A 25,829-nucleotide genomic window follows, 5' to 3' on the forward strand; every position below is an offset into this window, starting at 1 on the left:
AATGTATACTCCTCCTCCTAGGGTGAGAAGGGAGATCAAGGAAAACCGGGACCTGAAGGCATGCATGGAAAAGATGTAAGTTGACTGATAACAGCAGTCTATCATTTATAACCGTTTAATGCTTACATATAAATAGCTTACATTATAAATTATATCCTCCAATAGAAAGCAGAAGACAGAATTTAGAGTTTAGAGAAATTAGTTTAGAGAATACACATGCTGCGTTGAAAAGTAACAATGGATTTCCTCTATAACTCTTTGACTGTCTTCCGTTCTAAAACTTTCTTGATTAACTGTTAAAAAAGGAGAGAGAGAGAGATTATTGTCTAAAATGCCCCAAAGAGTCATCATTCCTGTTAGGTTTTAATCTGACTGATTTGAATGAGGTTAAACATAAAATGAAACAGTATAATGTAATGTAACAGTAGAAAATGTTACTTACACAGAAACAATGAGTGTCTGGTAAAGCAGTAAAAATAACTACTATACCTTAGGAAAAGAGAGAGAAGGGGTTTTGAAAGTCTGTAGAGCTTGGGAGCTAAACTGGGGAAGAAAATTTCAGGAGCAGGACTAGGAAACATTTGTGTGAGGTTTGAGATCATATAATGGGGGAGTCAGAGGTCAGGGAGCACCTAAGAATTACTGCTCAGGTGCCATGAAGGAAAATGGAACAAGTTTGTAGGTTGGAAATGAGCCCTGGGGATGTGTGTGTGTTTACTGTTCATTTGTTTTGGATTTTTTGTGGGGGAGAGGGATATTTTGGAGCCAAGGAGAAGCTGATGCTGAATCCCTGATGTCTGAGAAGGAAAAAGGGTTTGCTGGCTAGGGTCAAAGGTGACTATAGGGCAAAGGAGTTTTGTATTTGGAATAGTGTGCAGCAGTTAATCCAGATTTCTTTTGCACCAGAGGCTTCCCCCAGCACTTAACATTTCATAGGGACATGCCAAGGCACTTGATTATGTGGGCAGCCTCTTAGCTGTCTCCCACATTGCTGCACAAAGCATTGCGCATATGCTGGAGAATTCAGCAAGATGGTTTTAGGACCTATCCCCACCCCCATGCATCCTCTTCAGGAGTATCATCATGTCTCTTTTACAAGCCAAGTCTGTGTTTTGCTGGAAGTCTGGGATCTCCATGGGGAAAGCAGCAGGGCTGCTTTAAACCATCATTGCCAGTCTGCATCATACCACAAAGACTTCAAACATGTTCAGGTAAAGGGAGAAAAATTCCTTCAGCATGGGATCTCTTGCAGAAAACCAGTATCTGTCATCTGAAACTTCCTCACTTCTTCCCTGCACCCCCTTCTCCCTTGGACTGTGATACCCCTTAAGAAGCTGCTCAGGTGAAGGGCATAATACTGGCACCCTTTCCCCTTAGTGAGTCCTACTTCTGCCTGAAAAGAAAGGAAAAGGGGAGCAGGCAGAAAATCTTGATTTCTTTTTTCCTCCCCAGCTCAGTCCCAAAATGATGACTCAGAAGGTTTTAACAGCAAGACTACAACAAATTATTTATTTTGCCCTCTTAGGTCCCCTTTGTGACCTTCTAGGCTAGGGTCAACCTAGGTTAGGTCCTGATTCTGCAAGGTATAAATTCTGCAAATGTAGAGAGCCTGTAATGGGTATTGATGCCACTCAGCACCTCACAGAAAGCTGTCAAGTACATTGGAGGAGCTGAACCTGAATGTATAGATTCTGTTGAAAACTAGAAACATTATCAGGATCAGATCTGGAAGGCAGGAGAATTAGTTAGTGAAACACTTGGCCAATGGTGTATGCCGTGTTTGCTAATAACTGTGAACAATGAGTATCATTAATTGCATTGAAGCCTGACATGAAGTTCATAGCTTTTTAAACATGCTTCCCATTGATGACACTCTTTATTTCAATTGGCTTTTTTATATAGTGTATATTCTTTGCAGAAAAGTTTTTTTTTCTTATATTAGGGAGCTATATTTTTACACCAGAATCCAGTTTTTCTGCAGCCCACAATTCTTGATGTCTGGGCTGCTCTTGTCTCTCTGGAACTCATGGAGGCAGAACACCCCCCTCAGTGCTTGCTTGCTTCCAGTTTCTCTGCCTCCATGGCAGCATGTGGATGCTGGTTTTTACAGCTCCCGCCTTCACATCTGCCTAAGGGGGGCTTTTTTTGAATTAGGAGCAGTGGTGAGCAGTGATCTCTCTCCTGCCTTAGTCAATTTTTTAGGCAGCTGTTACACCCGTCAAAGCCTCCTTGCTGGCTCCTCCTTCCCAGGTATGGTAGAGCAGCCTAAAAAGCACCAAATGAAAGCCAACATGAGACTGCCTTCCTAGGCTTGAGTGAGTTATGCCCTGCCTGCACCCAGCCTTCCATCTCTAACTCTGTTTGGTGCTTGGGCTATGGGTCAGATAGGACGGTGGATTCCCTTACTCACCAGAGCAACCTGACTCTGACATGGGAAAAATGGACCAGGAGTCTAGGGGCAGAGCAGGGAAAGGATCAAAGAATAGGAGCATCCCTGTCAGCTAACTCAGAGTTAAGTCCTAAGGAGCCGCTGAAGAAGAGCGAGGGCAGACATTGTGGGATCACGAACTCTCCATCCCTCCCTGCCCCACAGGGAGAGTGCCCTGGAAAAAGAAGCAGCCCCTCTTCTTCCCAATCTGGCCAGGAGGGCTCTGGAAGCATTCCCCCACCCCGAGTTGAATGGGACCATGTAGGTGGACTCAGAAAGAGATCTTGTGAGAGGACTTCAGGCTCTCAGCAAGGCTAGCTGTGGAGGAGCACATACGCTCTCTAAGCAAGCCAAAAAGTTTTAAAAAATCAAGGGAGGTGACAAAGGAGAAGAAAAAATATAAAAGGTTTAGGAGGTCTGAGTCCTCTGACTCCTCTTCTTCCTCCCCCTCCTCCTCAGAGGACGGTGCATTGTCAGGCTCTGACCCCGATCAGCACCAGGGAAAGACTCAGCAAATGTTTTTTCCTCTGAGCAATTTTAGGCCATGTGCAATGAGGTTGTATCCATATTCAGATTCAACCTGAACAAAATCCTGAGAGTAAGCTTCTGAGCAGATTTCTCCTCTCAAAATCTTCCCCTGAAGCTACAGTTCCCCGACACTCCTCCTTCAAGGAAGTAATTAGGGGTGAATGGGATAAACTAGACAAGAGCAAGCACATTAACAGAAATGATCTTGGGTTTTATAGGATCCAGGAACCAAAAATCCTGGTTACTGAGATGCTGAATGTTCATGTTGCTGTAGCATCCCTGGTTATTGAAAAATGAAGGCCACTCTCTAAAAAAGACTCTGAGGCCTCTTTATCCTCCCCCATCTCTAAAAGCCACTTGGTTTGCGAGGGCATCTCTTTCCTGGCTGGAAGGTCTCAGACCCCTCGAGGATAGAGATCACCCTGAGTTTGGCTCTTTTTTAAAGAAAGATTTCCCTGCAACAGCATTCATTGCTGACGCCTCAGCAGACACAAGGAGATTCTCAGCTAAAGCCATGGACTCCAGCTCAGTGACCAGGAGCCACCTATGTCTCCATCCCTGGAAGGTGGAAAACCACTTAAAGCAGGTTATGTGCTCTGCCAAATTCATGGGAGCCCTGCTTTTTGGAGAGAAACTAGACAAGGTAGTGGCAGACATGGCAGCAAAATCTAAAGAGTGCCTTCCAATGTCACACCATGCCTTTAAGAGAGCACAGAGCAGCCTCCAGACAAAAGCATTCCTTTCAGCTTTCATCCTCACAGAAATGTCAATGAAGATCCAGCACATTCTCCAGAGGAAAGCTGTGGAACCATAGCTCAGGAGGAAAGCCCCAAGAGAACCCTGCCACTCCCAAAGCCTCTTTATAACAAAGACCACCTAGGCCTCCACCCGGAGCTGAAGCTTGGGGGCAAGATTTCCCACTTCCTGGAGTAATGAGTTGCTCTGACCATGGACCAGTGGGTCAGGGACATAGTATGTCTGGGATACTCCCTCAAGTTACCAGCTCCACCCCAGGCATTTTTCATCCAGTCCCCCATCTCAAATGACCAAGTAGAGCATGGTCTAATCCAGAATGAGATTTCTCACCTCCTGGATGTGGGAGTAATAGAGAGCATTCCCTTAGAATACAGATTCTCAGGGTTCTGCTCCATCTCCTTTATCATTTAGAAGCATACGGGGGACTCCAAACCATTATAGATCTCAAAAGGTTCAACAAGTGGATGAAGAAAACAAAGTTCCAGCTGGAGACCCTAATCTCTATGGTGTCATCGCTAGGGGATTTTCTGAGTGCAATGGATCAGCTGGATGCATACCTCCACATACCTATCAGACCATGCCATCCCATTTACAAAGATGGTGGTGGTAATCATATCCAGATGCCCATCACAGGATGACATCTTAATCAGAGCTCCATTCCCAGCAGTGGAACACAGAGCTACATACCTGACCTTGAATCTCTTGCAGGCACATGGTTTTATTATCAAAATCAAGAAAAGGTCCTTGATTCCTTCCACCCAAATAACTCACTTGGAAATAGACATAGACACTTTAAAAGCAAGGATGTATCCATCTCTAGGATCCAGAAGATTCTTGACCTCCTCATGTAGCTTTGGAACTGCAAATGCACTGAGCCTTCAACTGCTAGTTCCCCTAGTACCGTGCCTAGGGATCACTTCACGAGCGCAATCACACATCAGGCTCCTTCAAGGCTTTATCTTAAATGTATGGAACTACTCCCCAAAACACAAGAAAGATCAAGTGATAGTTCTGGAGTGGGTGATCAACTCCTTAAAATGGTGGTCAGCCCAGGACAATGTCCATAAGGGCATATCCATACGCCTTCCAAATCTTCCTGATCCTCACAGCCAATGCCAGTCTGGAGGTCTGGGGAGTGCACCTGGGGTCCCAAATGGTTCAAGGCACCTAGAACCTGGAAGAAAAGACCCATAGCATAAACCTCCCAGAACTAAGAGCAATCAAGCTGATGCTACTAGGATTCCAGCCCAGCCTAGAGGGGAGCCATGTCCTGTTTCAAACAACATAACCACAGTTGTATATGTGAACAACTGGGGGGAACAAGAAGCCCAGCATTTCATGTTGAAGCAGTGGAAATCATGCAGAGCACTTTCTCTTCTCCCTCAGGGAAGTTCACATAATGGGAGATCTGAACCAGAAGGCAGACTGGCTCAGCAGGCACATGGTAAACAACTCCAAGTCATGCCTTAATCAGGACGTTCTTGAGTTAATTGTTCAATTGGTCGGCCTGCCCTCAACTGACCTATTCGTGAACCACATGAATGTGAAGAGATCAAAGTACTTCACCAGGGAAGTGGACCCCAGATTCATGGAGACGGATGCCCTATCACACAGATGGCTTTAAGGGCCTTCTTTGTGCATTTCCACCCTTCACATTACCAGGAAAGGTGATCCGGAAAATAAAAGGAGAACAGGGAACAGTAATATTGGTAACCCCACACTGGCCAAGGAGACCTGGTTTTCTGACCTGATAGAGCTGAAACTGGAATTGCCACTACAGCTCCCAAAGGGACAAGACATCCTGACACAAGGTTCTCTGCTTAACTCGTATCTGAACCGGGTGCATCTAAAGCCTGACTATTGAAAGGAAAGTGTTAGTATCATTGGGTCTGTCCTCCAAAGTTATCAGAACACTTCTTTCTTCTAGAAGAGTATCAACTTTGAAAGTAGTATACTCCTTTATTTGGACCAGGTTTTGTGTCTGGTTCCAGGATCAAAAGCAAACCCTAGAAATCCAGGAATTCCAGCTATCTTGGATTTTTTCCAAGAGTCTTCAGCAAAGATCTCCAACCCAACACTATTGCGCATCATGTGTCTGCCCTTATTAATGTGATATTCACAAGATCCGCAGATACTCTGACAGAGAACCCCCAGGTAGCCAAATTCCTTAGGACAGTCTAGTTAGCCAAGCTGGCGATTAGACTTCTTTTTTCCAAGTGGGACTCCACTTGTACTAAGAGCCATAACAAACCATCCCTTTGAACCACTGACATCAATGTCAGCATTTTATTTATCGATCAAAACTTGCTTTCTGATAGCTATCTCATCCACCAGGCTAATATCAGAGGTGGTGGCTTTCTTTATGCAGGAACCTTACTGCATGTTTCATGAGGACAAGGTGGTGCTCAGAATACACTCCACCCTTTATCTTGAAGGTGAACTTTTCTTCCCGTGCTTCCCAAGAGGTGGCTCTATCTTCATTCTGTTCAAGGCCACAGCATCCCATTTGAGTAGAGGTGGCATGACTTAGATGTCAGAATATCTTGGAAAATTTACCTCAGACATAGAGTCCATGAGGTCAGTTCCTCTGATTGTATCCTTCCATCTGAAATGCCAAGGACTCAGAGCTTTCAATTCCTCTATTGCTAGGTGGATTAGACTATGCATTGTGAAAGAGTACAGGGCATGGGAGATTCCAGTTTCAGAAGGGGTCAGGGCACACTCCACACTATCCATGGTGACCTTATGGGCAGAAAGAGCTAATGCATCCACAGTGGAAATTTGTAAGGTGGCCTCTTGGTCAAGTGCCACCACCTTTATCAAGCACTACAAGATGGACTTCCTCGCCTCTATAGAGGCTTCTTTTGGCAGGAATGTGCTTCAGGCAGTGACCCAAAAATGATTTTGCCCTTTGAGCAAATATTATAGGTGGGGAGGGATACCATTTTTCCCTTTTCTGACCTTTTCTATAACCCTTTCTCCATCTGTTCACTGCTTGCTACTTCCCAGACATCAAGAAGTGTGGGAGACACTGGGCTGCAGAATGGGAAATTTCTTACTGATAATTTCCTTTTTGCTAGCAGTGGCTCCCACAATTCTAACCACCATGGATGGCTCATGAGTTAAGGGTCAAAGGTTAAGTGGAATCATCACCATATGGCCATCTTACTTGGTCTAACATACATAGTTACTGTGTTATCTCTGGAATATTTGTTAATGATGTTATGCAAGTTTTATAGCTTGGAAATAACTCATCTGGAAGCAAGCAGGAGCTGAGGGGACTTGGCCAGACGGTGTGGCTCCAAAACTCAGATCCACCTCTGTGAGCCGCAGAGGGAGGAGAGCAACCCAGACATCCAGAATTGTGGGAGATGCTGCTATCAGAAAGGAAATTAACAATAAGAAATGTTATGATTTTTGGCTAATAGTGCATATCATCTATTTCAAAATGTATACTGTACATTCAGCTGAACCTACATTTAGGGATTCAAAGATGTAATCTCTTGTAGCCTGCCTGTCTATAAAGGTGAACTGTATACTTTTGCCATGCATACATATATGCTTACAGCATGGAAAAACACATCTGTGTTTCTTTCCATAGCACTGGAGACATTTCTGTGTTGGTTCTTACATGATCTCTATTACTACTCAAGATCTTGTTCCATAATCCTTTTAGGATGAGTAAGGTATATTGTGTATCTTGGTGAACTCTGAGACAGGTTTGCACTGGGGTAGTATGAATGCATACAGTATTAAATCTTTACATTTTGAATATTTCAATCAAGTGAGCTGCTTATATTGTGTCAAAATGTGGTAGATTATCAACACAGGAACTTCAGAAACTATCTCAGAAAAATATACTTTTGAAGTCATATTACACAAGACAATAATACCCTAAGTTATTTGGAAACATCACATGGTTATTTTTAACAACACTTAAATAAGATGCTTTGGATTCAATTATCAGCATGCTTAGAGATGCCAGTCATTGGGCTTAAACTTAAAGGGCTATATACCCTAGTGTCTCCATTGCTGTCAATGTCTCGCGAATTCATTCCACAAAGAGAAATGCAACATCTAATAGTTCTGAAATAATCATGTTAATCTGCTTACACTAGTGTAATTTGTAGTGCTGATAAAGAGAGACTGAAAACACACACATCCAATGGTATCAGCCACAGGCGCTGGCTTCCTCTTTTCCCCGGGAGTGCTCAACCCCCGCTCAGCCCCTACCCCCACTGTGACAGATTTGTGTTACCAATCTGCCTGGGGCATCAGGTGATCAGGCTGAGGCCTCAGGATCTTTAGGGGAGGAGATGGAGGAGCACACCAAGTGACTAAATTTTAAAGCTTTATTAATAAAATAATAAAAGAACAGCTGCGGGTTCCCCACGTCACTCAGAGGAAGGAAGGAAGTGTTAGTGCCTGTAGCGGGGTAGACACCCGCTCCTGCCTGGGAGGGCTGGAGAGGGCTGCAGCTCTAAAAGCTGGGCTGATTGGGGAAGCGGCCGCAGCTGGGCCACACCTCAATCAGGCCACAGCTGGTCTGTATAAAAAGGCTGGGAGCCAGGAGCCCAGACAGTCTCTCTCTGCATTCAGAGAGAAAAGGACCTGGCTGCAGGGAGCTAGAGACAGGGTACCTGAGTGGATCAGGGCTGGGGAGCTCCAGCCTGGAAAGCCCCAGGCTGCGGCCTAGCATTGGACTAATAGGTACTAGGGATTGCAAAGGGCAGCCCAGGGGTAGGCAAAGGCAGCAGGTCCAAACCCAACCTTGCCAGTGATGAGTAGGCTGATACTGCAGTCTGCCCCAGGGCGCGGGGGCTAGACAATGACTGGCAGTAGCCGTATACTGAGATGAGGTAGGGTAGTGGGTAGGGGTTCCCTGGGGAGGGGAGACCCTAAGACTGAGGGGTTACTGCCAGGTGGCAGTACCCCAGACAAACGGGGCACCGGGGTCCTTGGAGGGACAGGGGGGCCAAGCGGTAGCGGATCACCGGCCTGCAGAGGGTGCTCTGGGCTGGAAATCGAGCTAATTCCCTGAGAGACCAGCAGGAGGCGCCACAGGGGTGAGTGCACGGCTACAGTGCCCCAAGCCCTAACCCACTTTCATACTCACACCTGCACTAGCCGAGGCTGGCCAAGCCTGGGCATAATGTAAGAAGAAGAGGGGGAAGGGTGGATGGGAGTTCTTGTCCCATGCACGGGCCGTCCAGGGTCTGCTGTTGCTCTCCGACTTGCTTCAGCTCTCGGGAGGGTTTTAAGTCCTGGGGTCCTTTGGGGGTGTCTCGTTCAGGGACCTCTGTTCCTGGTGATCTTTGTACCAGTCCAAACTGGCTTTCTGTGCTTCCTCAGCTTTCCCAAAACACACTAGCTCCAGGGACGCGAGACTTTGTTTTTCTTCCTCGCTGGCCTTCACTGTCTCACTCGTTTTTTGCAGCCCCTGCAGTTCTGTTCAGCTGAAACCTCCTTTCTCACGGCTGGTCGGGGTGGAATAAGCCCCTGTCTTTCTTGGCCAGCAGCTGAGAGTCAGATGTGTGCTGCAGCCTTGGGCTGGAGTCAGCGTCTTATCTTCGGCCTGAGCTAGCTGAAGTGTCAAGTTAACCCATTCTCTGCTCTCTCCCTCCCCCTTTGGCCTTTCACAACCTGCAAAAGAATCTTTCACCCCACACTCATACTTTTGACCCTTCCTGACATGCTTTGCAATGCCTGTACCAGCGTTAGCAACATACAAGGCTGATCTGCCTCCCCAAGGGACCCCCTGAGGGAAGGGGTCCTTGGGGCTGTGACACCACCCTCACCCTGCCTCTTCCTGCTCCTGCTCCACCTGAGGCCGTACCCCCACTCCACCCTTTCCCCAAGGCCCACCCCCACCCTGCCTCTTCTTGGCCCCACTTTGCCCCTGCCCCGCCTCTTCCCGCCCAGTTCTGCCCCCTCCCCTGAGTGTGCCCCATCCCCGCTCCTCCCCCTTCTCCCTCTAGCACCTTCTACATGCCATGAAACAGCTGATCATGGTGGGCAGGAGGCGCTGGGAGGGAGGAGAGGAGTTGATTGGCAGGGCCACCGGCAGGCGGGAGGTGCTGGGGAGCTGGCTGCTGGTGGGTGCTAAGCACCCACTAATTTTTTTTCCGTGGCTGCTCCAGTCCTGGCATCAGCTGCTGGCAGTTCCTGTGCCACTGCTCTGGAGGGTGATGTCCACCATTTTAAGCTGGGGTTCTGTACTCACCACTGAAGAAAAGATAGAAGAGATCATTGAACAGTTTTGAACAAATGACTTAAATATAATTTTTAAATCATCTCTCTTATTTTAACCGAAATCATATCTGAAGAAAAAGATGTTACTTCTTCCTCAAATAAAAACAATTGCACATATGTAGATTCATTCTAATCATTTCAGCTATTATACCTTGGGATTAATCATGTTCTCAGGTATAAGGGAGTATATTGCAAAATCAGCTACTGCACAAAGTGCTTGATTTGTGTCATGATGTGAACCCCAGGCATCACAGGTAAGATCTTTTTCTTCTTCAAGTAGTGTCCTTGTGGGTGCTCCATACTCCAGGTGTGCATGTGCCTCTTGAGCCCTTGATAGGAGATTTCTAATTAGCAGTGCCCGTTTGGCCCATATAATGTGCCTTATGCCTCCGGGTGGCAGATACTGAGCCTACATAGGGGTGCATGGGCAAACCACCCCCAGTTGCTTCTGTACCGCCTCTGCCCAAGACTGAACACTAGCATGTCTGCTTTTCTTTTTACTTCTATTAAAGTTAGATCTGTTAACATTGTTAGCATTAGTGTAGTGAGTTTAGGTGAGAGAGCTGTTTTCCCTCTCTTTTCCCTAGGGAGATTTGTCTTTGCCTGGTGGGGTAGGCCTACTTTCCCGGCCTTCAAATGTTGACTGTCTTGCCAAGAGGCCACATCAGTGAGCAATGTGTCCATTGCCTGGGGAGAGTCTCATCTCCCCAAAGTGCTCTTTCTGTGTAGCCCTTAAATCCAGGACTAGGGAGAATAGGGAGATATTCAGACTGTTGGTAATCGAACATTCCCTGCAACCACTTTCTGAGCCATATATCTGTCCTTGGACAGTCCAGTGCCCCATTAGTGTTGGGACCTGCTTCCTCTAAGAAAGGGAAGACTTTGGAGCACTTGAGGAGACTCTCAAAAAGAGGAACTTGGACTCTTTATCTAAGGACCCAGCTCCAAAAAGACCAGGTCCTCAGAGCTCCAGGGAGAGGAAACACAACTCCAATAGGACACCTGTACCGTCCATTAGTAAGGGGAGGCACAGGTTACCATCAAGCTCAGCCCTGTTGTCAGGACCGAAGCATTCCACTCAGCCATTGGTGCAGTTCCGTACCGTAACCCAGTGACTGGTACTGATGCAAATTGCTCAGCCGGGGGTACCTGTACAAGCTGTACTCTTGGTAATGAGGAAACCTGACAAAGCCTGCAGAACACTCAGGATTACTGGTACCGTCATCTCTAGCCACAGCAACTTTGGCTGCGGTGTCAGTCCTGGGGCCCTTTTCTGATCCATCAAGAGTTCTGGTATTCAAGGGATCTCTTGGTGTCAAATGAACAAGAGTCCGCATTGTTGACAGGTACCAAGCACTTCATCATACTGAGACCTCAGTCTCTAAGTGGCCACTCCCTGACACAGGACTCTATTCTATCCTCATTGACACGCCCTTCCCCCATGGGATGATGTGGAGGAAGAAGAGGACTCCCAGTCAGTCTCCTCAATTTCTGTCAGGGATTGTCCTACATACTTCTTCTTGGGAATCTGTCTTCGTGAAGGGAGGACTTTGCGGCACATCAAGCATGGTGGACCCAGCCCTGTATGCCACCCCCTCTCCATTATGGACCTCTGTAATGGCCATATTGGGATCTGTGGGCTGTCTATTGGCAATAGTTCAATAAACCACCGGTACCATCCCAGCAGCAGACCTGGGTTCCACATCCAGCCTCTACCCCTCCCAGGCAGGAGGAGACATTTGAGGAGTTGGAAGCCATAGTTTGATGAGGAATTCACCCCTGAAACTCCCATTTTGTCATTGCCACTTGAGGCGCTTATGCCTCCCTCTCCTTCCATTGCTGATGACTTTAGGCAATTCCAAGACCTCATTAGAAGGGTAGCGGATGCTCTGTGGATCCCACTTGAGGAAGTCAGAGACCAGCAGCACATGCTGCTTGACATTTTGTTGTCAGCGACATCCTCCAGAGTGGCACCACCCATTAATGAGGCTCTCCTGGATCCAGCTAAGGTGGTATAGCAGACACTGGTCACTATTCCACCAACATGCAAAAGGGCAGACAAGAAGTATTAGGTGTCCCCTAAGGACCGTGACTTCTTGTTTTCCCATCCCCCACCTACCTTCCTTGTGGTGGATGTTCTGACTGAACGGGGTAGATGGCACTTTCCAGGGCTACCTCCTATGACAAGGACCAAAAGCGACTGGATCTATCAGGTGGTCATTGCTAAATATAACTTCACAAATTACAGCAAGCCTTTGTTGAACATCTGCCACAGGACTACGGGAAACTATTCCAATCTATTGTTGCTGAGGGTCAGTTGTTGGCCAAAATGTCTCTTCAAGCATCCTTGAACACTGCAGATACTGCTGCCAAGTCCCTCTCCATGGCGGTAGTTGTGTGCAGGGCATCCTGGCTTCAGCTTTTGGGGTTTCCAAGAGCGGTCCAAAATACGTCAGAGGACCTCCCCTTTGATGGTCACAGACTCTTCTTGTAGACCATGAATGATCCTCTGCATGTGCTTAAGGACTCCAGCGTGACCCTATGTTTCTTGGGCATCTATATACCTATGAACAAGAAACATTTCAGTAAGTTACAGACTGTCCCGAGATCATGTCCTGCTCAATTCATGGGGTACCAAAGACCCATGGAACCCCCCAGAAAAATGCAGAAGTTTTAGAGGAGGAGGGCTGCCCGGCTGCCCTCCATGACCACTCAGGTGTCATCCAAACAGCACTTTTGATGGGTTAGTCAAGGGTTCAAATTCTCCTGCTCCTCTGGTTTACAGTTGTGCCCTTTAGCCCACCTCCCTCCCTCCCTCCCTTTGGGGACCACCTTGTCCATTTCCACCTGGCTTGGGAGCAGATCTCCACAGACCAATGGGTCTTGGAGTTCTTAACATCGGGCTACACCATCCAGTTTTTGACACTGAGACACATAGCCAGAAAGGCTTAAGCATCCTGCAGGATAAATGACCCAAATTCAACCTTTAGGAAGATATTGGTAGATGATGTTTGTGTTTTTTGTGTGTTTACATATCTATTGTTAGAGGTTGACAATGTAATCAAACAGTTGCTGTCTATTCTGTATTCTGCTAATTCAGAGATCAAAAGGAGAATTTAACATTTAAATGAACTGTAAATATAGTGATATCACTCTTTGAAATGCATAGCCAATCACCTGCGAATGGTGAAAAACAGGCAATTGCCTTATGTTAACCCGTGTAGCTAATTACCGGTGATGCTTAGGAAATAGGTTTACTTCAAAGTCTCGATGATTGCCTATTGCTCGCCTAAGGACTCTGTGCTGTCAAGAGAAGGCCTGGAACTGTATAAAAATTCTTGGGACCTGATCCTTTCATCTCAGATCTGCTTGATGCTTTATGCAGTGGAAGCTTGAGTCGTAAGACTGAGATCTCCAGTCCCATCTGGGTCAAGCTGGATATGAACATTGGACTGAATCTGTGGACTAATTCGAATAACTATTTGCAACTCCAAAGCTCACTATCTCTACTGTGAAACTGATCTCAGATCTGTACTCATGTCTGTATGTATTCTGATCTTTTAACCAATACTCTCTCTTTTCTTTTTTAATAAATTTTAGTTTAGTTAATAAGAATTGGCTGTAAGTGTGTATTTGGGTAAGATCTGGAATATTCAATAACTTGGGAGGTAATGTGTTCAATCCTTTGGGATTGGTAGAACTTTCATATTTGACTTGGCTGTCTGGGAGGGAGCCCAAAGGCTGGGTTACTTTTAAGGGAACTGTGTTTTGGTTTCTGGGTAACCAGTAAGGTATTATAGAAGCTGTTTTGTGCTCGCTTGGTAAATCTAAGTATTGGAATATCCACCAGCTTTGGGGATTGTCTGCTCCATTCTTTGCAGTTTGCCCTAATTGAGTAACCTCAGTGTGGCCCCCCTGGGACCCCAGTCACAGACACTCACTCCCTTCTAACCTCTTCCCCGTCCCTCTGCAGCGACCCCTCTTACCAAAAAGGAACAGAAGTTGGAGGCTGATCTTAGATAGCTGAACAAGTTTGTGAAGCCCCAAATATTGAAGATAAGATCCCCTTCCTCTAGAGCAGGAATTATAGTAACTCATAACTATAATTTCTGCATTAGAGGAAGGGGATTGGTTTTATTTCTTTGACCTGCAAGACACCTTCTTCCATATAGCCATTTATCCATCACGCAGGAAATACCTAGGATTTGCTGTGGGTCAAAATCACCTCCAGTACCAAGTGCTTCCCTTTGGCCTATCTTCGGCCTCAAGTGTGTTCTTGAAGGTTCGAGCAGTCATGCTATCTTACTTTCAACAGGAAGTGATTCTCATCTTCCTGTGTTTCAACGACTGGCTTCTCAAAGGCTGCTCTTTCTAGGCAGTGGAGTTATCCCTGGAAAGGCCCTTTCTCTGTTCTGAGAGTTGGGCCTACAACTAAACTTAAAGAAGTCCACATTAGTACCGGTGCAAGGAATTCAGTTCATAGGAGCATACTTGGACTCAGAGGCAGCCAGTGCGTACCTCCCTTTAGACAGATTTATCACTCTGTCAGGACTGGTAAGGACAATTCAGGGAAGCCCTCAGATATCAATAGGGAACTATTTTCAGCTCTTTGGCCATATGACAGCATCACCTTTGTGACCAGTCATGCAAGGTTACACCTCCACTGTTTCCAAGGTTGAGAACTGCTTATTCCCTGATCAGACACACCTTAGTCAGGCAGGGGGTGGATGCTTTGCATGTCAAGAACTCCCTGAACTGGTGGAAAGGTAAATTGCACATCTGTGCAGGCATCCCTTTCTGCCACCCAACCCCATCAGTGACTAACAACCGATGCATCCATATTGGGTTGGGGAGCCCACTTCAGTGCCCTCACAGTTCAGGGCAGATGATTGGCCCATGAGATAGGGCTCCACATCAACCTGTTGGAACTCAGAGAGGTCAGGAATACTTGTCTCCATTTGCTTCCCTTCATCAGGAGCAGAGTGATCAGGACCATGACAGACAACATGTCCTGCATGTTTTACATCAACAAGCAGGACAGAGCAACATCAACCTCCTTGTGTGCCGAAGTTATAAAGCTCTGGAACTGATGCATAGCCAACCACATCCAGATTTCAGTAGCCTACCTTCTAGACATCCAAAACACCACTGCTGATGCCCTCAGCAGACACCTCTCCTATGACTATGTATTGGAACTGGATTCTCAGGTCCTTCGGGACATATTCTAGAGATGGGATAGGTCTTTTTGCCACCTACGAGAACAGGAAGTGTCCTCTCTCCTATTAAAGGGAGCATCTGGGTTACCACTCCCTGGGGGATGCCTTCCTTCTAACATGGAAGAGGAATCTGTCTATGCCTTTTCCCCAACACTCCTAATTCTAAGAGTGATGAATAAGGTCAGGTAGGACAAAGGCCAGAGTTAGTCTAATAGTACCTTCCTGGTCAAGACAAGCTTACCTGCTTCAGCTCTGTATCCAACCCCCAATCTAACCACAAAGCTATCAACCATTCTCCATCTCCTGTCTCAGGACTCAGATCATGCACTTCACCCTAATTTGGTGGGTCTGTCTCTTAGGGCCTGGCTCCTGGATGGCCCTAGGGAATAGAGGTCTCCTGCTCTACATGTACTGCAGATCTTACTGCACATTAGAAAGACATCCACCTGCACTACTTGCCTGCAGAAATGGAAGAGATTCCCTCACTGGTGCGGTCATTGTTACCTTCAGCCTGAGTTGGTTCCTCTGTCCCTTATCCTGACTTACTTGCTGGATCTGAAAACATCTGGGTTATCCATCAACTTGGTCAAGGTACACTTGGCTGTCATATCAGTCTTTCATCCCTTGTCAACGGATTTTCCATTTTTGCTCACCTGGTATCGTCCAGATTTATCAAGGGTCTGAGTAATCTCTTTTCCTACATTAGATACACCACCCCTTCTTGGGACCTCAATCTAGTACTTAACTACCTTGTGAGACCTTCATTTGAACCAGTGACTACCTGCTCCTTTCTTCATTATCTATGAAGACGGCCTTCCTACTTGCCATCACGTTGGTCCATAAGGTAGGGAGATTGGGGCTTTGATGGCCTGTACCCCTTTACCACGTTCTTTCATGATAAGGTCTCTTTATGTTCGCATCCTAGGTTTCTATCCAAGGTTACTTCGGATTTTATCTTAACTAATCAATGTATCTACCAATATGTTTTCTGAAACCTCACAGTTCTCAGCAGGAATCCTACTTCCATACCATGGATGTTAGAAGGGCCTTAGCCTTCTACTTGGATAGGACTAAGCAGTTTAGGAGACCACCTAGACTCTTTCTGTCCTTCACGGATAAGTCTAAGGGTGCCCTCATTTCTTCTCAAAGACTTTCCAAATGGACATTAGGTTGTATCTACACCTGTTATCAATCGGCAGGTACTCCACCCCCCCAGGGGGTGAGAGCTCATTAAACCAAGTGACATTTCTGAAGAATATCCCAGTTTGTGAGCTATGTAGAGCTGCTACCTGCACTTCACTGCATACGTTTTCACAGCATTGTGCCCTGCTCCATGTCATCAGGTCTGATGCTGCATTTGGTGAAGCCCCCACCTGCTCGGTAATCATTTAGAATGGAGCAACCATAGGGACGCTCTTCTAAGAAGAAGAAATGGTTACTCATCCTGTCCAGTAACTGTGGTTCTTCAAGATGCGTGTCCCAATGATGATCAACTACCCGCCCTCCTTCCCCTCTCCTTGGGTTGCTCCTTAAGAGGATAATTGGATAGAGAAGGAACTGAGGGTAGTTTGCCCATGCACCCCTATATACCCTCAGTGTCTGCCACGAGAAGGTGGGCCATGTGGGCACTGCTAGCTAGAAATCTCTGATTAAGGGCTCAAGAGGCATATGGAGTGGAGCACCCATATAGGGACATGTATCTTGAAGAACTACAGTTGCTGTACAGGGTGAGTAACATTTCCTTTAGATTACAACATTTCCTTTCTTCTTTCTGTTCTCCCCTTGTGAGAACTTTTCATCCAGCCAGAATGACACAGGGATGCCAGGTCTTCTTTTTAGATCAGTAGTATGAAGTGCTGAGGTGTGACCCCAAAGTTTACTTCCCTGGTCCCAAATTAATTATACTTGCTATTTTATTTCATTAGTCTCATTCACAGCAAAGTTTGGGAGGGGAAATCTAAATATATTCAGTCACATTGCACAAGTCCATTTACTACTGAGTAAACCCAAGTTATACAACACAATATCCCAGTTTGTCATTATTCTAAATTCATCTGACAGCATAGATACTTACTGTGTGTGCCAGTAGTACAGCTGCTACGATTGGTTTTGGCTTCCTAAAGAGTAACTATAAATAGTTTATGTGCTACCCTTTTAGTCCTAAAGTATATGTTTCCATTACACCTGTAAGTAATTATTTACCTATATAACATAAAGAGTAATGTTAACTTGAGCATTATATCAAAACTTTATCCCTCCGAGCCACTTAGAGCCTCCTAACATTAATAATACCATCAGTTCTTAATCACTGTAGGAAGCGACTCTGCATGGTTACATTCTCTGACAGCAGTGTGAAGAGTCAGCACTAATCCTGAAATATACATATACATGTATATAATTACTTCTCAGTGATGCTTAAATCCTACATCCCGCATGAAATAAGAACAGATTTGCAATGTAAATACTCATTAATGTAGCTATGGAGAGACATTAAGATCTATGTGCTATTCAGATTACTGCCAGTTGAATAGGGTTTGAAACGGAAATTCTAATCAATGAAACTCCAGACTCCTCAGGCAGGCAGGAGAGGAGTTCAGGGGACACTACTTGTAATTTTTTGACAAATTAAATAAAATCTCTGGAAAAATCATTAAATGCACAATGTTGATATATCATGTCTACAATTGGGTTTAAGCACAACTAGCAAAATATGGAGTGGAAATGGTAACACATATCTGAAATGAAAAAAATATACTACATACTCCATGTATAGCTAGACCAATTGATTAAGTGAAGAATTTTCCTTCTCCAATGAAAAAGGGTAATTGAAGAAACCTTTTTTGTTTAAAATATTGGCACACTTATTAGAGCCCTCACTTGGGACCTAAAAGTTCAGAGGACAGACCTGTGAAAATAATTGGGCTGTCAAATTAAAGCAATTAAATTCTACGCAAAGAAGAAATAATGTTAGGTAAAAAATGTGCACCATTTTGTTTCCAATGATACTAGCCATGTGTTTTTATTTCTATGCTTGCCGAGGTGGCAGAAGTCAGTTTGAGGTTGGGTGGAGAAGGAAAACAGATGTACAGAAACATACGACTTTTTAGACAGTTCCAGTGTCAAGGTACATAGGCACAGCATTTTGTTTTTAGGTGTAAATGCCTTACTGGTGTCTCTTACAGAGGTATCTACAAAAAAACCCAAACTTATTTCACAGCAGCATTTTACGGGTCCATTGTAATGCTCTGAGGAACTTATAGGAGAACATAGATGAGAAATTCAGATTGTTTTTTAAGGTAAAAATCAGCTACGTTACAACATTACATTTGGTGCTTGAGGACTTTGCTAGGAGCAAAGCAGAATGGGGTGCTAGCCCTTGCTTTGAAATCCAGAATGTCCAAATAGAGTGCAGTGTGTGCAGTGTTTGAAGTCTATGTTTAGTGGAGAGGAGCAAGAGAATGATCAATGATTATACAGTAACTCCTCACTTAAAGTTGTGCAATGCTCCCTTCTAACATTGTTTGGCAGCCACCTGCTTTGTCCACTGCTTGCAGGAAGAGCAGCCTGGTGGAGCTAGCTGGTAGGTGGTTGGAACCAGGGTGGACCGACAGCCCCCCTATCAGCTCTCCCTATCAGCTCCCCGCTCCCTAAGTTCCCTGTGCAGGAGCTGCCCAGCAGGCTAGCAATTGCAGATGTCCCTCCCCCCACTGCCATGTGCTGCTCCTGCCCTCTGCTTGGAGCTGCTCCCCGAGACTCCTGCTTGCTGGGGGGGGGGGGGAAGGGGAGAGCTAATGTCAGGGTGTCCCCCTCCCCCCTGCTCCTGCACCCCGCTTACCCCATCTTCCATAGAGCAGGGGGGACACACGACAGAGGGAGCTTCCAGGCAGCTGCAGCTGCAGTCCTGTCTCAGCTTGCTGATCTAATTAACAAGGCAGTGTACTTCTGACCCCACTCTTCATACTTAAACGGGAAATGCGCATCTCTCTTTCTCTCTCACACACACACAGGGTGTGTGTCTCTGTCTCTGTCTGCCCTCCCTCCTTTCCTGCTGCCTTGTACAGTAGAGTGTGAGAATTAACCCTTGAGGGCTCAGCCAATTGCTAGTTCATCATTTAGCAGTAAGGCATTCCCTGGAAATATCCCACCCTCTGACTCCTCCACCTCAACCAAGCTTCACAATCATCATCACTGTGTACCAGTATTAAATTGTTTGTTTAAAACTTATACTGTGTGTGTGTGTGTGTGTGTGTGTGTGTGTATATGTGTATATATATATATATATATATATATATAGTCTTTTGTCTGGTGAAAAAAATTTCCCTGGAACCTAACTTCCTCATTTACATTAATTCTTATGGGGAAATTAGATTCGCTTAACATCGTTTCGCTTAAAGTCACATTTTTCAGGAACATAACTACAACATTAAGTGAGGAGTTACAGTATTAGAACTTCATGAGCGGCACACAGGAAGGTAGTCAGTTGTTTATGTCGAAGCATGATACTGTTTGCCCCAATCTGTTACATCCTGATGGTATCAATCTGCGTGACTCCACAACTGATATTTCAATTTAGATTTCCTGAGTGTGCTATATAGTAAGTTGTGGGTTGGTTGTCTATGGAGTTGTATAACTCAGTAAGGAATCAATGATCTGCCCTGTAGTCCTTTGGATCCGTACTGTAGGCAGCAGTAAGGTGGGCTGTTTGCCGTTTTCAGTACATAAAGGGGATCTGCACCAGCATGGGAGATTTTAGCACAAGGTAAGATTGAGTCCATTTATTCAAGTGCAGGACGTGGAATTCATGTCAAGGAATATGTGTGAAAGAGATGTAAGAACATTTTCTACATGCATCAATAAGAGTAGTTAATAAATATGCTTTTTTTCCCCTTCCCCAGTAGCATTCCTTTAGATGAGAGATCTGCCATCCTCAAAGAGTTATGCCAGTCTTGTAGTATTTTTCAATGAGATGTTTGTGCAATGTAGTGCTTGTCATATTGTATTCCAGGTTTCAGTAAGTGGCACATGAATTGTGTATGAGGTGACTGGGTCCTTTGGTTGGGGCCCATTGAACTTATTTGTGGTATCATTTGTGCACTGGCAACATAATGTGATGTCAGTTAGTGGTGTCTTTCTAATTTTTATGAGGCATGTACGCATTGGTTGCCACTCGGCATCTCAGAACATTTTTAATATATAGTATAGTTCACATAGTGCTTAAAGGAGTGAAAGAGCCAGGTAGATTTTATATAATAAGAATTCAGAGTGCAAAGCATTTGGGAACAAAAAGTTTATTTTCCTAATGTTCCTTAGGCTTCAGAATGTGACCTACTGGTTCTTACAGGTACATTCTGGGCACTGTACTTTTCTTCAGACTTTCGTGGCCAGGTTCATGGTTAATGTAGGGTAAGAATCTCAAACAATAGAAATCCATATGGTAGGTTATGAGCAGCAGGAGATCTTGCTAAAACACCACTTTACAGAAACAGACTGCTGAAACTGCAGGTCTCAGGGCATTGTCCTGGTTCTGTATAAAGGTCCAACAGCAAGGCTTCTCTTTGAACATAACCAAATGCAAATATCATTGTAGGATAGCCCCCAGCATACTTTCAAACAGCACCCAGCTCAAGGTGATCTTCTCCCTTTGGCAAGTCAGATAATGTTTCCATAAACTGGAATGCTGGATAAGCTGCCTGATACAGTTTGTCACATATGTAGACAGCTATTTAGCAAGCTGTACAATTGTTTATTCTTTTTACCCTCTCAACTGTCCCTTATCTGTAGAGAAGTTTGCTGGCTGGCAGATCATTGGGATGTTAAAGACCTGTAGTGAAGCCCAGGTGGCTCAGGGGGAAAATTTGTTCAAGCCTCTTTTCTGTCCTGGTCTCTCGTTTGTCCTTTGGCTTTTCTCTACTCAGCCTGTTCTCTATGGTTGGTCCCAAGGGCGTGTGGAACTGTTTATTTTCCAATTCCAGATAATAACCAATCGTGCTGAGTAAATTGTTCTCAAAACTGTTACCAAAACTTTTCACTAAGAGGAGCTGCAGAAGTATTTCTCAAAACACTAAATCTAGTTACTCTTTCTTGAAAATGGCATGATTTTCCATGGCAGGCTGTCCCTAGGTAGCTGTTCAGGTGTTTTTTTGCTTTTCTTAAATTTAAAACAAAATTACAAATCTGGCTGCTGCCTTTTATCTCTAGTAAGTGATAGGTTTTGTTTAATGTATGTATGTGTGTACATGAAGTGACAGACAGTTTGAAGTATACAGGAAATAAAGGCCCTCTTTGAAGGGATAAAGGAAAATGTGTTTTCCACAAACCAGCGTTTCCCACAGTTCTGGACATGTGGGCTGCTTTCCTCACTCTGCAGCTTCAGAGGCAGATCAGCATTTTAGCTTCCCATGCTCTGGCTATGCCCCCTTGTGCTCCTGCTTGCTACCAGATTCTCTGCCTCTGTGGCAGCAGATGCAAGCAGTTTCTGTTCCTCCCACCCTTTCTTTGCACTTTGAGCTGTTTCTGCCCAGTTTGGGGGCAGGGGGGAGCAGTGTTCTCCCTTTCTGACATTTCTCTTCCTCCCTGGAGCAGTTAACTCTTCCAGGGGGTGGGGATTAACCCTCTCTGACCCTCCTCTATGGCATCTCCCTGCCAGCTCCTCTGCCTCTTCCAGGCTTGGCAGAGCATCCAAGAAAGCACAGGGTTAAATCAAAGCAGTGCTCTGTTTGTGAGGCTGCCATCCCAGGCTCAGCAGATGATGAGTTATCCCCAGCCTGTGTCCAGCCTTCCATCCCTAACTCCATTATGTCCTGGGGCTATGTGTTGAACAGGAAGGTGGGGTTCCCTACCTACCAAGGCAGCCAGGACTCCAATGGGGGGAAAATAGACCAGGAACCCCTGTGCAGAGCAGAGACAGGCTCTAAAACTAAGGAGAGCCCTGACCACTCAACTCAGGTGGTAAGTCCCCTACAGAACAAAGAAGGGAGGCTTGCAAGGCCACAACCCCCACCCGCACCCAGTCTCTGTCCTAAGTATCCTGGGGAAAGAAGCAGGGCTTTCAGTCAGCCCTCCTGTCTCCCAAGCCAACCAGGAGGGCTCCAACAATGAGTTTCCCTCTCTCCACTCCCAGGGGGAATGGGACTCAGTGGGGAGGATTCTGAGACAGACTTCTCAAGAGGGCTTCAGGCCCTAAAGAGGACAAGCCACAAAAGGCATCACCAAAGCTGTAGCAGACCTTCTACCCTCCCAACGCGCACAAAAAAAGTTTAAAAAACTCAAAAAAGCGAAGGAAAAGCACAACAAATCTAGGACATACGAATCCTCCAACTCCTCTTCTTCCTCCCCCTCCTCCACTGAGGAAGGTGAGTTTGTGGACTCAACAAGTGGATGAAGAAAATGAAGTTGTGGATGGAGATCCTGGCCTCTACAGTGTCATATCTGACCCGAGGGGACTTCTTGATTTCAGTCGATCTAGCCCATGAATATCTCTCTATATCCTCAGACTGTGCCACAACAAATTTCTGAGACTCACTGAAGACAGAAATATTATCAGTACCAAGCAGTACTTCTGCTTGTCCTTGGCCCCCAGGGTTTTTACAAAGAGGTTGATAGGGATAATAGCCTGACTCAGGTTGCAGGAAACCCACCTTTCCATCCTTTTCTGGATGGCATTCTGATTAGAGCTCCATCGTGTTCAGCAGCGCACAGGACCACGTCTCAGGTGTTGAGTCTTCTCCAGGTGCATGGCTTCATCATTAATTCCAAGAAAAGTTTCCTGGTTCCATCCACCAGAATAACCCACCAGGGGGCAAAAATCCTGAGTACCCGACATTAGAAAGGTTTCAGAAAAATCCAGGAATGTATCTTCTTGCTCTGAGGTGCCAGAGACCTACAAAGCATTATGGCTCCTACTGCTAGGACTCCTGTTGTTGTGCATTGGGATCACTCCCTGGGTGCAGTCACATAGGGCTGATCTACACTGGGGGGGGGGATCGATCTAAGATACGCAACTTCAGCTACGCACTGAAGTCGAAGTATCTTAGTTTGACTTACCTGTCCGTCCTCACGGCGGCAAGTTGACCGCCGCGGCTCCCCCGTCGACTCCGCTTACTCCTCCTGCCGAGGTGGAGTACGGGTGTCAATTCGGGGATCGATTTATCGCGTCTAGACAAGACGCGATAAATCGATCCCCGATAGATCGATTACTACCCGCTGATCTGGCGGGTAGTGTAGACGTGGCCTAAAGACACCTTCAGGCCTTCATTCTGAAGGTGTGGGACCACACCCCAGAAAGCATGAAAGATCAAGTATGGGTTCTGACACAAGTGTTCAATTACTTACAATGGTGGTCAGTCCACAGCAGTGTCCACCAAAGGCATGCCCATCTGCAATCCGGATTCTTTAGTCCTCACAATCAATACCAGTCGGAAGAGCTCAGTTGGTGACCCAAATAACCCAGCATCTCTGGAGCCTGGAGGAAAAGGATCACAGTGTAAACCTCCTACAGCTGAGAGCATTTGGTAAAGTTAGCTCTGTAAAGGTTCCAGCCCACCCTAAGAGGGAATCACGTCATGGTTCAGTCACACAATTTGACAATGGTCACATATTTAAACAACTGAGGGGAAACAACACTACATGCAGAAGCAGTGGGGACAAGTAGATGGGCGGAAGAGTTCCTCCTTTTTTTCAGAGCAATCCTCATCAAAGGCAGCAGGTGCAGGATTAACAGCTCTGAGTGATGCCTGAATCAAGAGATTTTCGATCTCATCATTTGGACGTTCATCCTCCCTTCAACTGACTTGTTCACCAATCATGCAAACAAAAAGAGGCCAAAATGCTTCACAAGGCAGGCGTACCTCATGGCCGTGGGGACATGCATCTTATTGCACAGTTGGCTGCAGGACCTACTTTATGCGTTTCTCTGAGAAAGGAAAGACATCTAGTTGAAGGCTGTATGTAGGGTGTGAATGTGTCATGATTTCCTTAATTCACAAAAGTGTATGGTTGTGCTCCCCAGAGAAGTTAGAGTTAGAACAACTTAGAATTCATTGAATTATTTATTCTTTGTGATGAGATCAGTTGGAATTTTTGTACTATTCTTGGACACTGGTGAAATATCATAATGGACTCTTTGGGTCAGTGGAAATTAGTTTGTTTTCAGAATCAACTGTTTTCTTAAAACAGTGCTGAAAAACAGCCTTTTAATGTAGTAGTTAATTTAAAATCACCTAAATTATTTCTGATGAGATCCGAGTTACCACACGCATTCCTCTGAAGCATCTGGTTCTGGCCACTGTCAGAGACAGGATACTGCACTAGATGGACCATAGGTCTGATCCAGCATCGCAATTACTCTGCTCTTACGTCATTTCAGAGGCAGCCAGCAGCAGCTAGAACTCTGGTCAGTTTAAAAGCGGGGGCTACAGAGAGAAACAAGGCTGCTACAATGCCAGCTCTTTGTTTCCTGACAGCAACTATGTCTGTAACATATTAACATATTTAAAATTAAATCAAATTTAATTAAAACTATACAGTGGAAAAATAAAAAATATTTATAGCAGGAAATCTTAAGCATTCCTACTTGCTTTTTTGTCCTTTTATTGTTCCGTAACCATAAAGGACAGACATGTGGCTAGTTACTCCTAGCCTGTTCAGGTATATTGAAATAAATGCATGATTTAAAAGCCCTGCTGGCCAGTTTGATTCCTGTTTTTACTCAGTTTAGTCTGTAAAGGGTTGTTTTCAAATGTGCTCATTTTAATGCACTAACTGCAAATGTAAGTGTTGTCCAATTTCCCCTATTCCTCTCAGTTAAAGATTGACTTCTGTCTTCATTGTGTCCCTGCAATAGCAGCCAGGCTGTATACCTCTGCTAGGTACCCCCAAGGCTCAGTACTAACAGCCGTAAACATACCAGTTAGAAAAAAGAAGCTCATGGCTTGACAGTGCACGGTTTGAATTTGCTGGTTTTTATTCCTCCACTGTTGCCCTTCCTGCCTAATACTGACATATTCAATATATTTTTCATTCTGGTAGCTGAAAAATTCTCTGTGTCTTTTTCTCTCTCTTGTTTTGTCTGTTCTATAAATACACAGCCAAGAACTAATTCCTCTAGTGAAACCTGTTGTTGCACCACTGGTTCTCTAATGCTGTCAGTTCTGAACCAGATCCACAAAATAGAAAATAACACAAACTCTCCAGATACCTGACATATCCATCAAATGTCTTTTATTTTTATATATAAAATATTGCATTTTATACTCTTCTAGGTGTTAACTAGTGCAGTAGGTGGACATAGATGTGTGTGTGGGCTGTAAACATAAAAAAAGGAAAGTTGTTTTTTGGCTTGCTTTTCGGATCTGTTTGCCTTTTTAAAAAAAATTAAGATCAACCAGCAAAACTACTTTTGATTTAACTCTTACATATTTGGCAAGCTTAATAAAGGACAAATCAAAGCTAAATCAGGGGTATTTACAACAACCACAAATTTAATCCGAAGTGGGTACTTAAATGCTCGTATAGTTCTAAATGATGTTCCTTCCAGATGGTGAATTAATGTAATTTTAGCAGGAAGTGAAGTTGCACAAATATGCAGTATTTAGAACACTGGCTGATTTAATGTTTCTGTACCCACCAAGGCACAGATGTTGCTTATCATT

The 25,829-nt window shown here is 45.1% G+C and overlaps 1 protein-coding gene across 1 annotated transcript in view; it reads left to right on the forward strand.

Annotated features, from left to right (window-relative positions):
* The window catches only part of COL19A1 (collagen type XIX alpha 1 chain), a 334,061-nt gene that overhangs the window by 141,877 nt on the left and 166,355 nt on the right, over positions 1-25,829 (forward strand). The window contains 1 exon segment of the mRNA XM_065401717.1: positions 22-75. Within this exon segment, the coding sequence (XP_065257789.1) occupies positions 22-75 (54 nt within the window).

This window comes from Emys orbicularis, chromosome 3 (assembly GCF_028017835.1).
Source record: "Emys orbicularis isolate rEmyOrb1 chromosome 3, rEmyOrb1.hap1, whole genome shotgun sequence".
Lineage (NCBI taxonomy): Eukaryota > Metazoa > Chordata > Testudines > Emydidae > Emys > Emys orbicularis.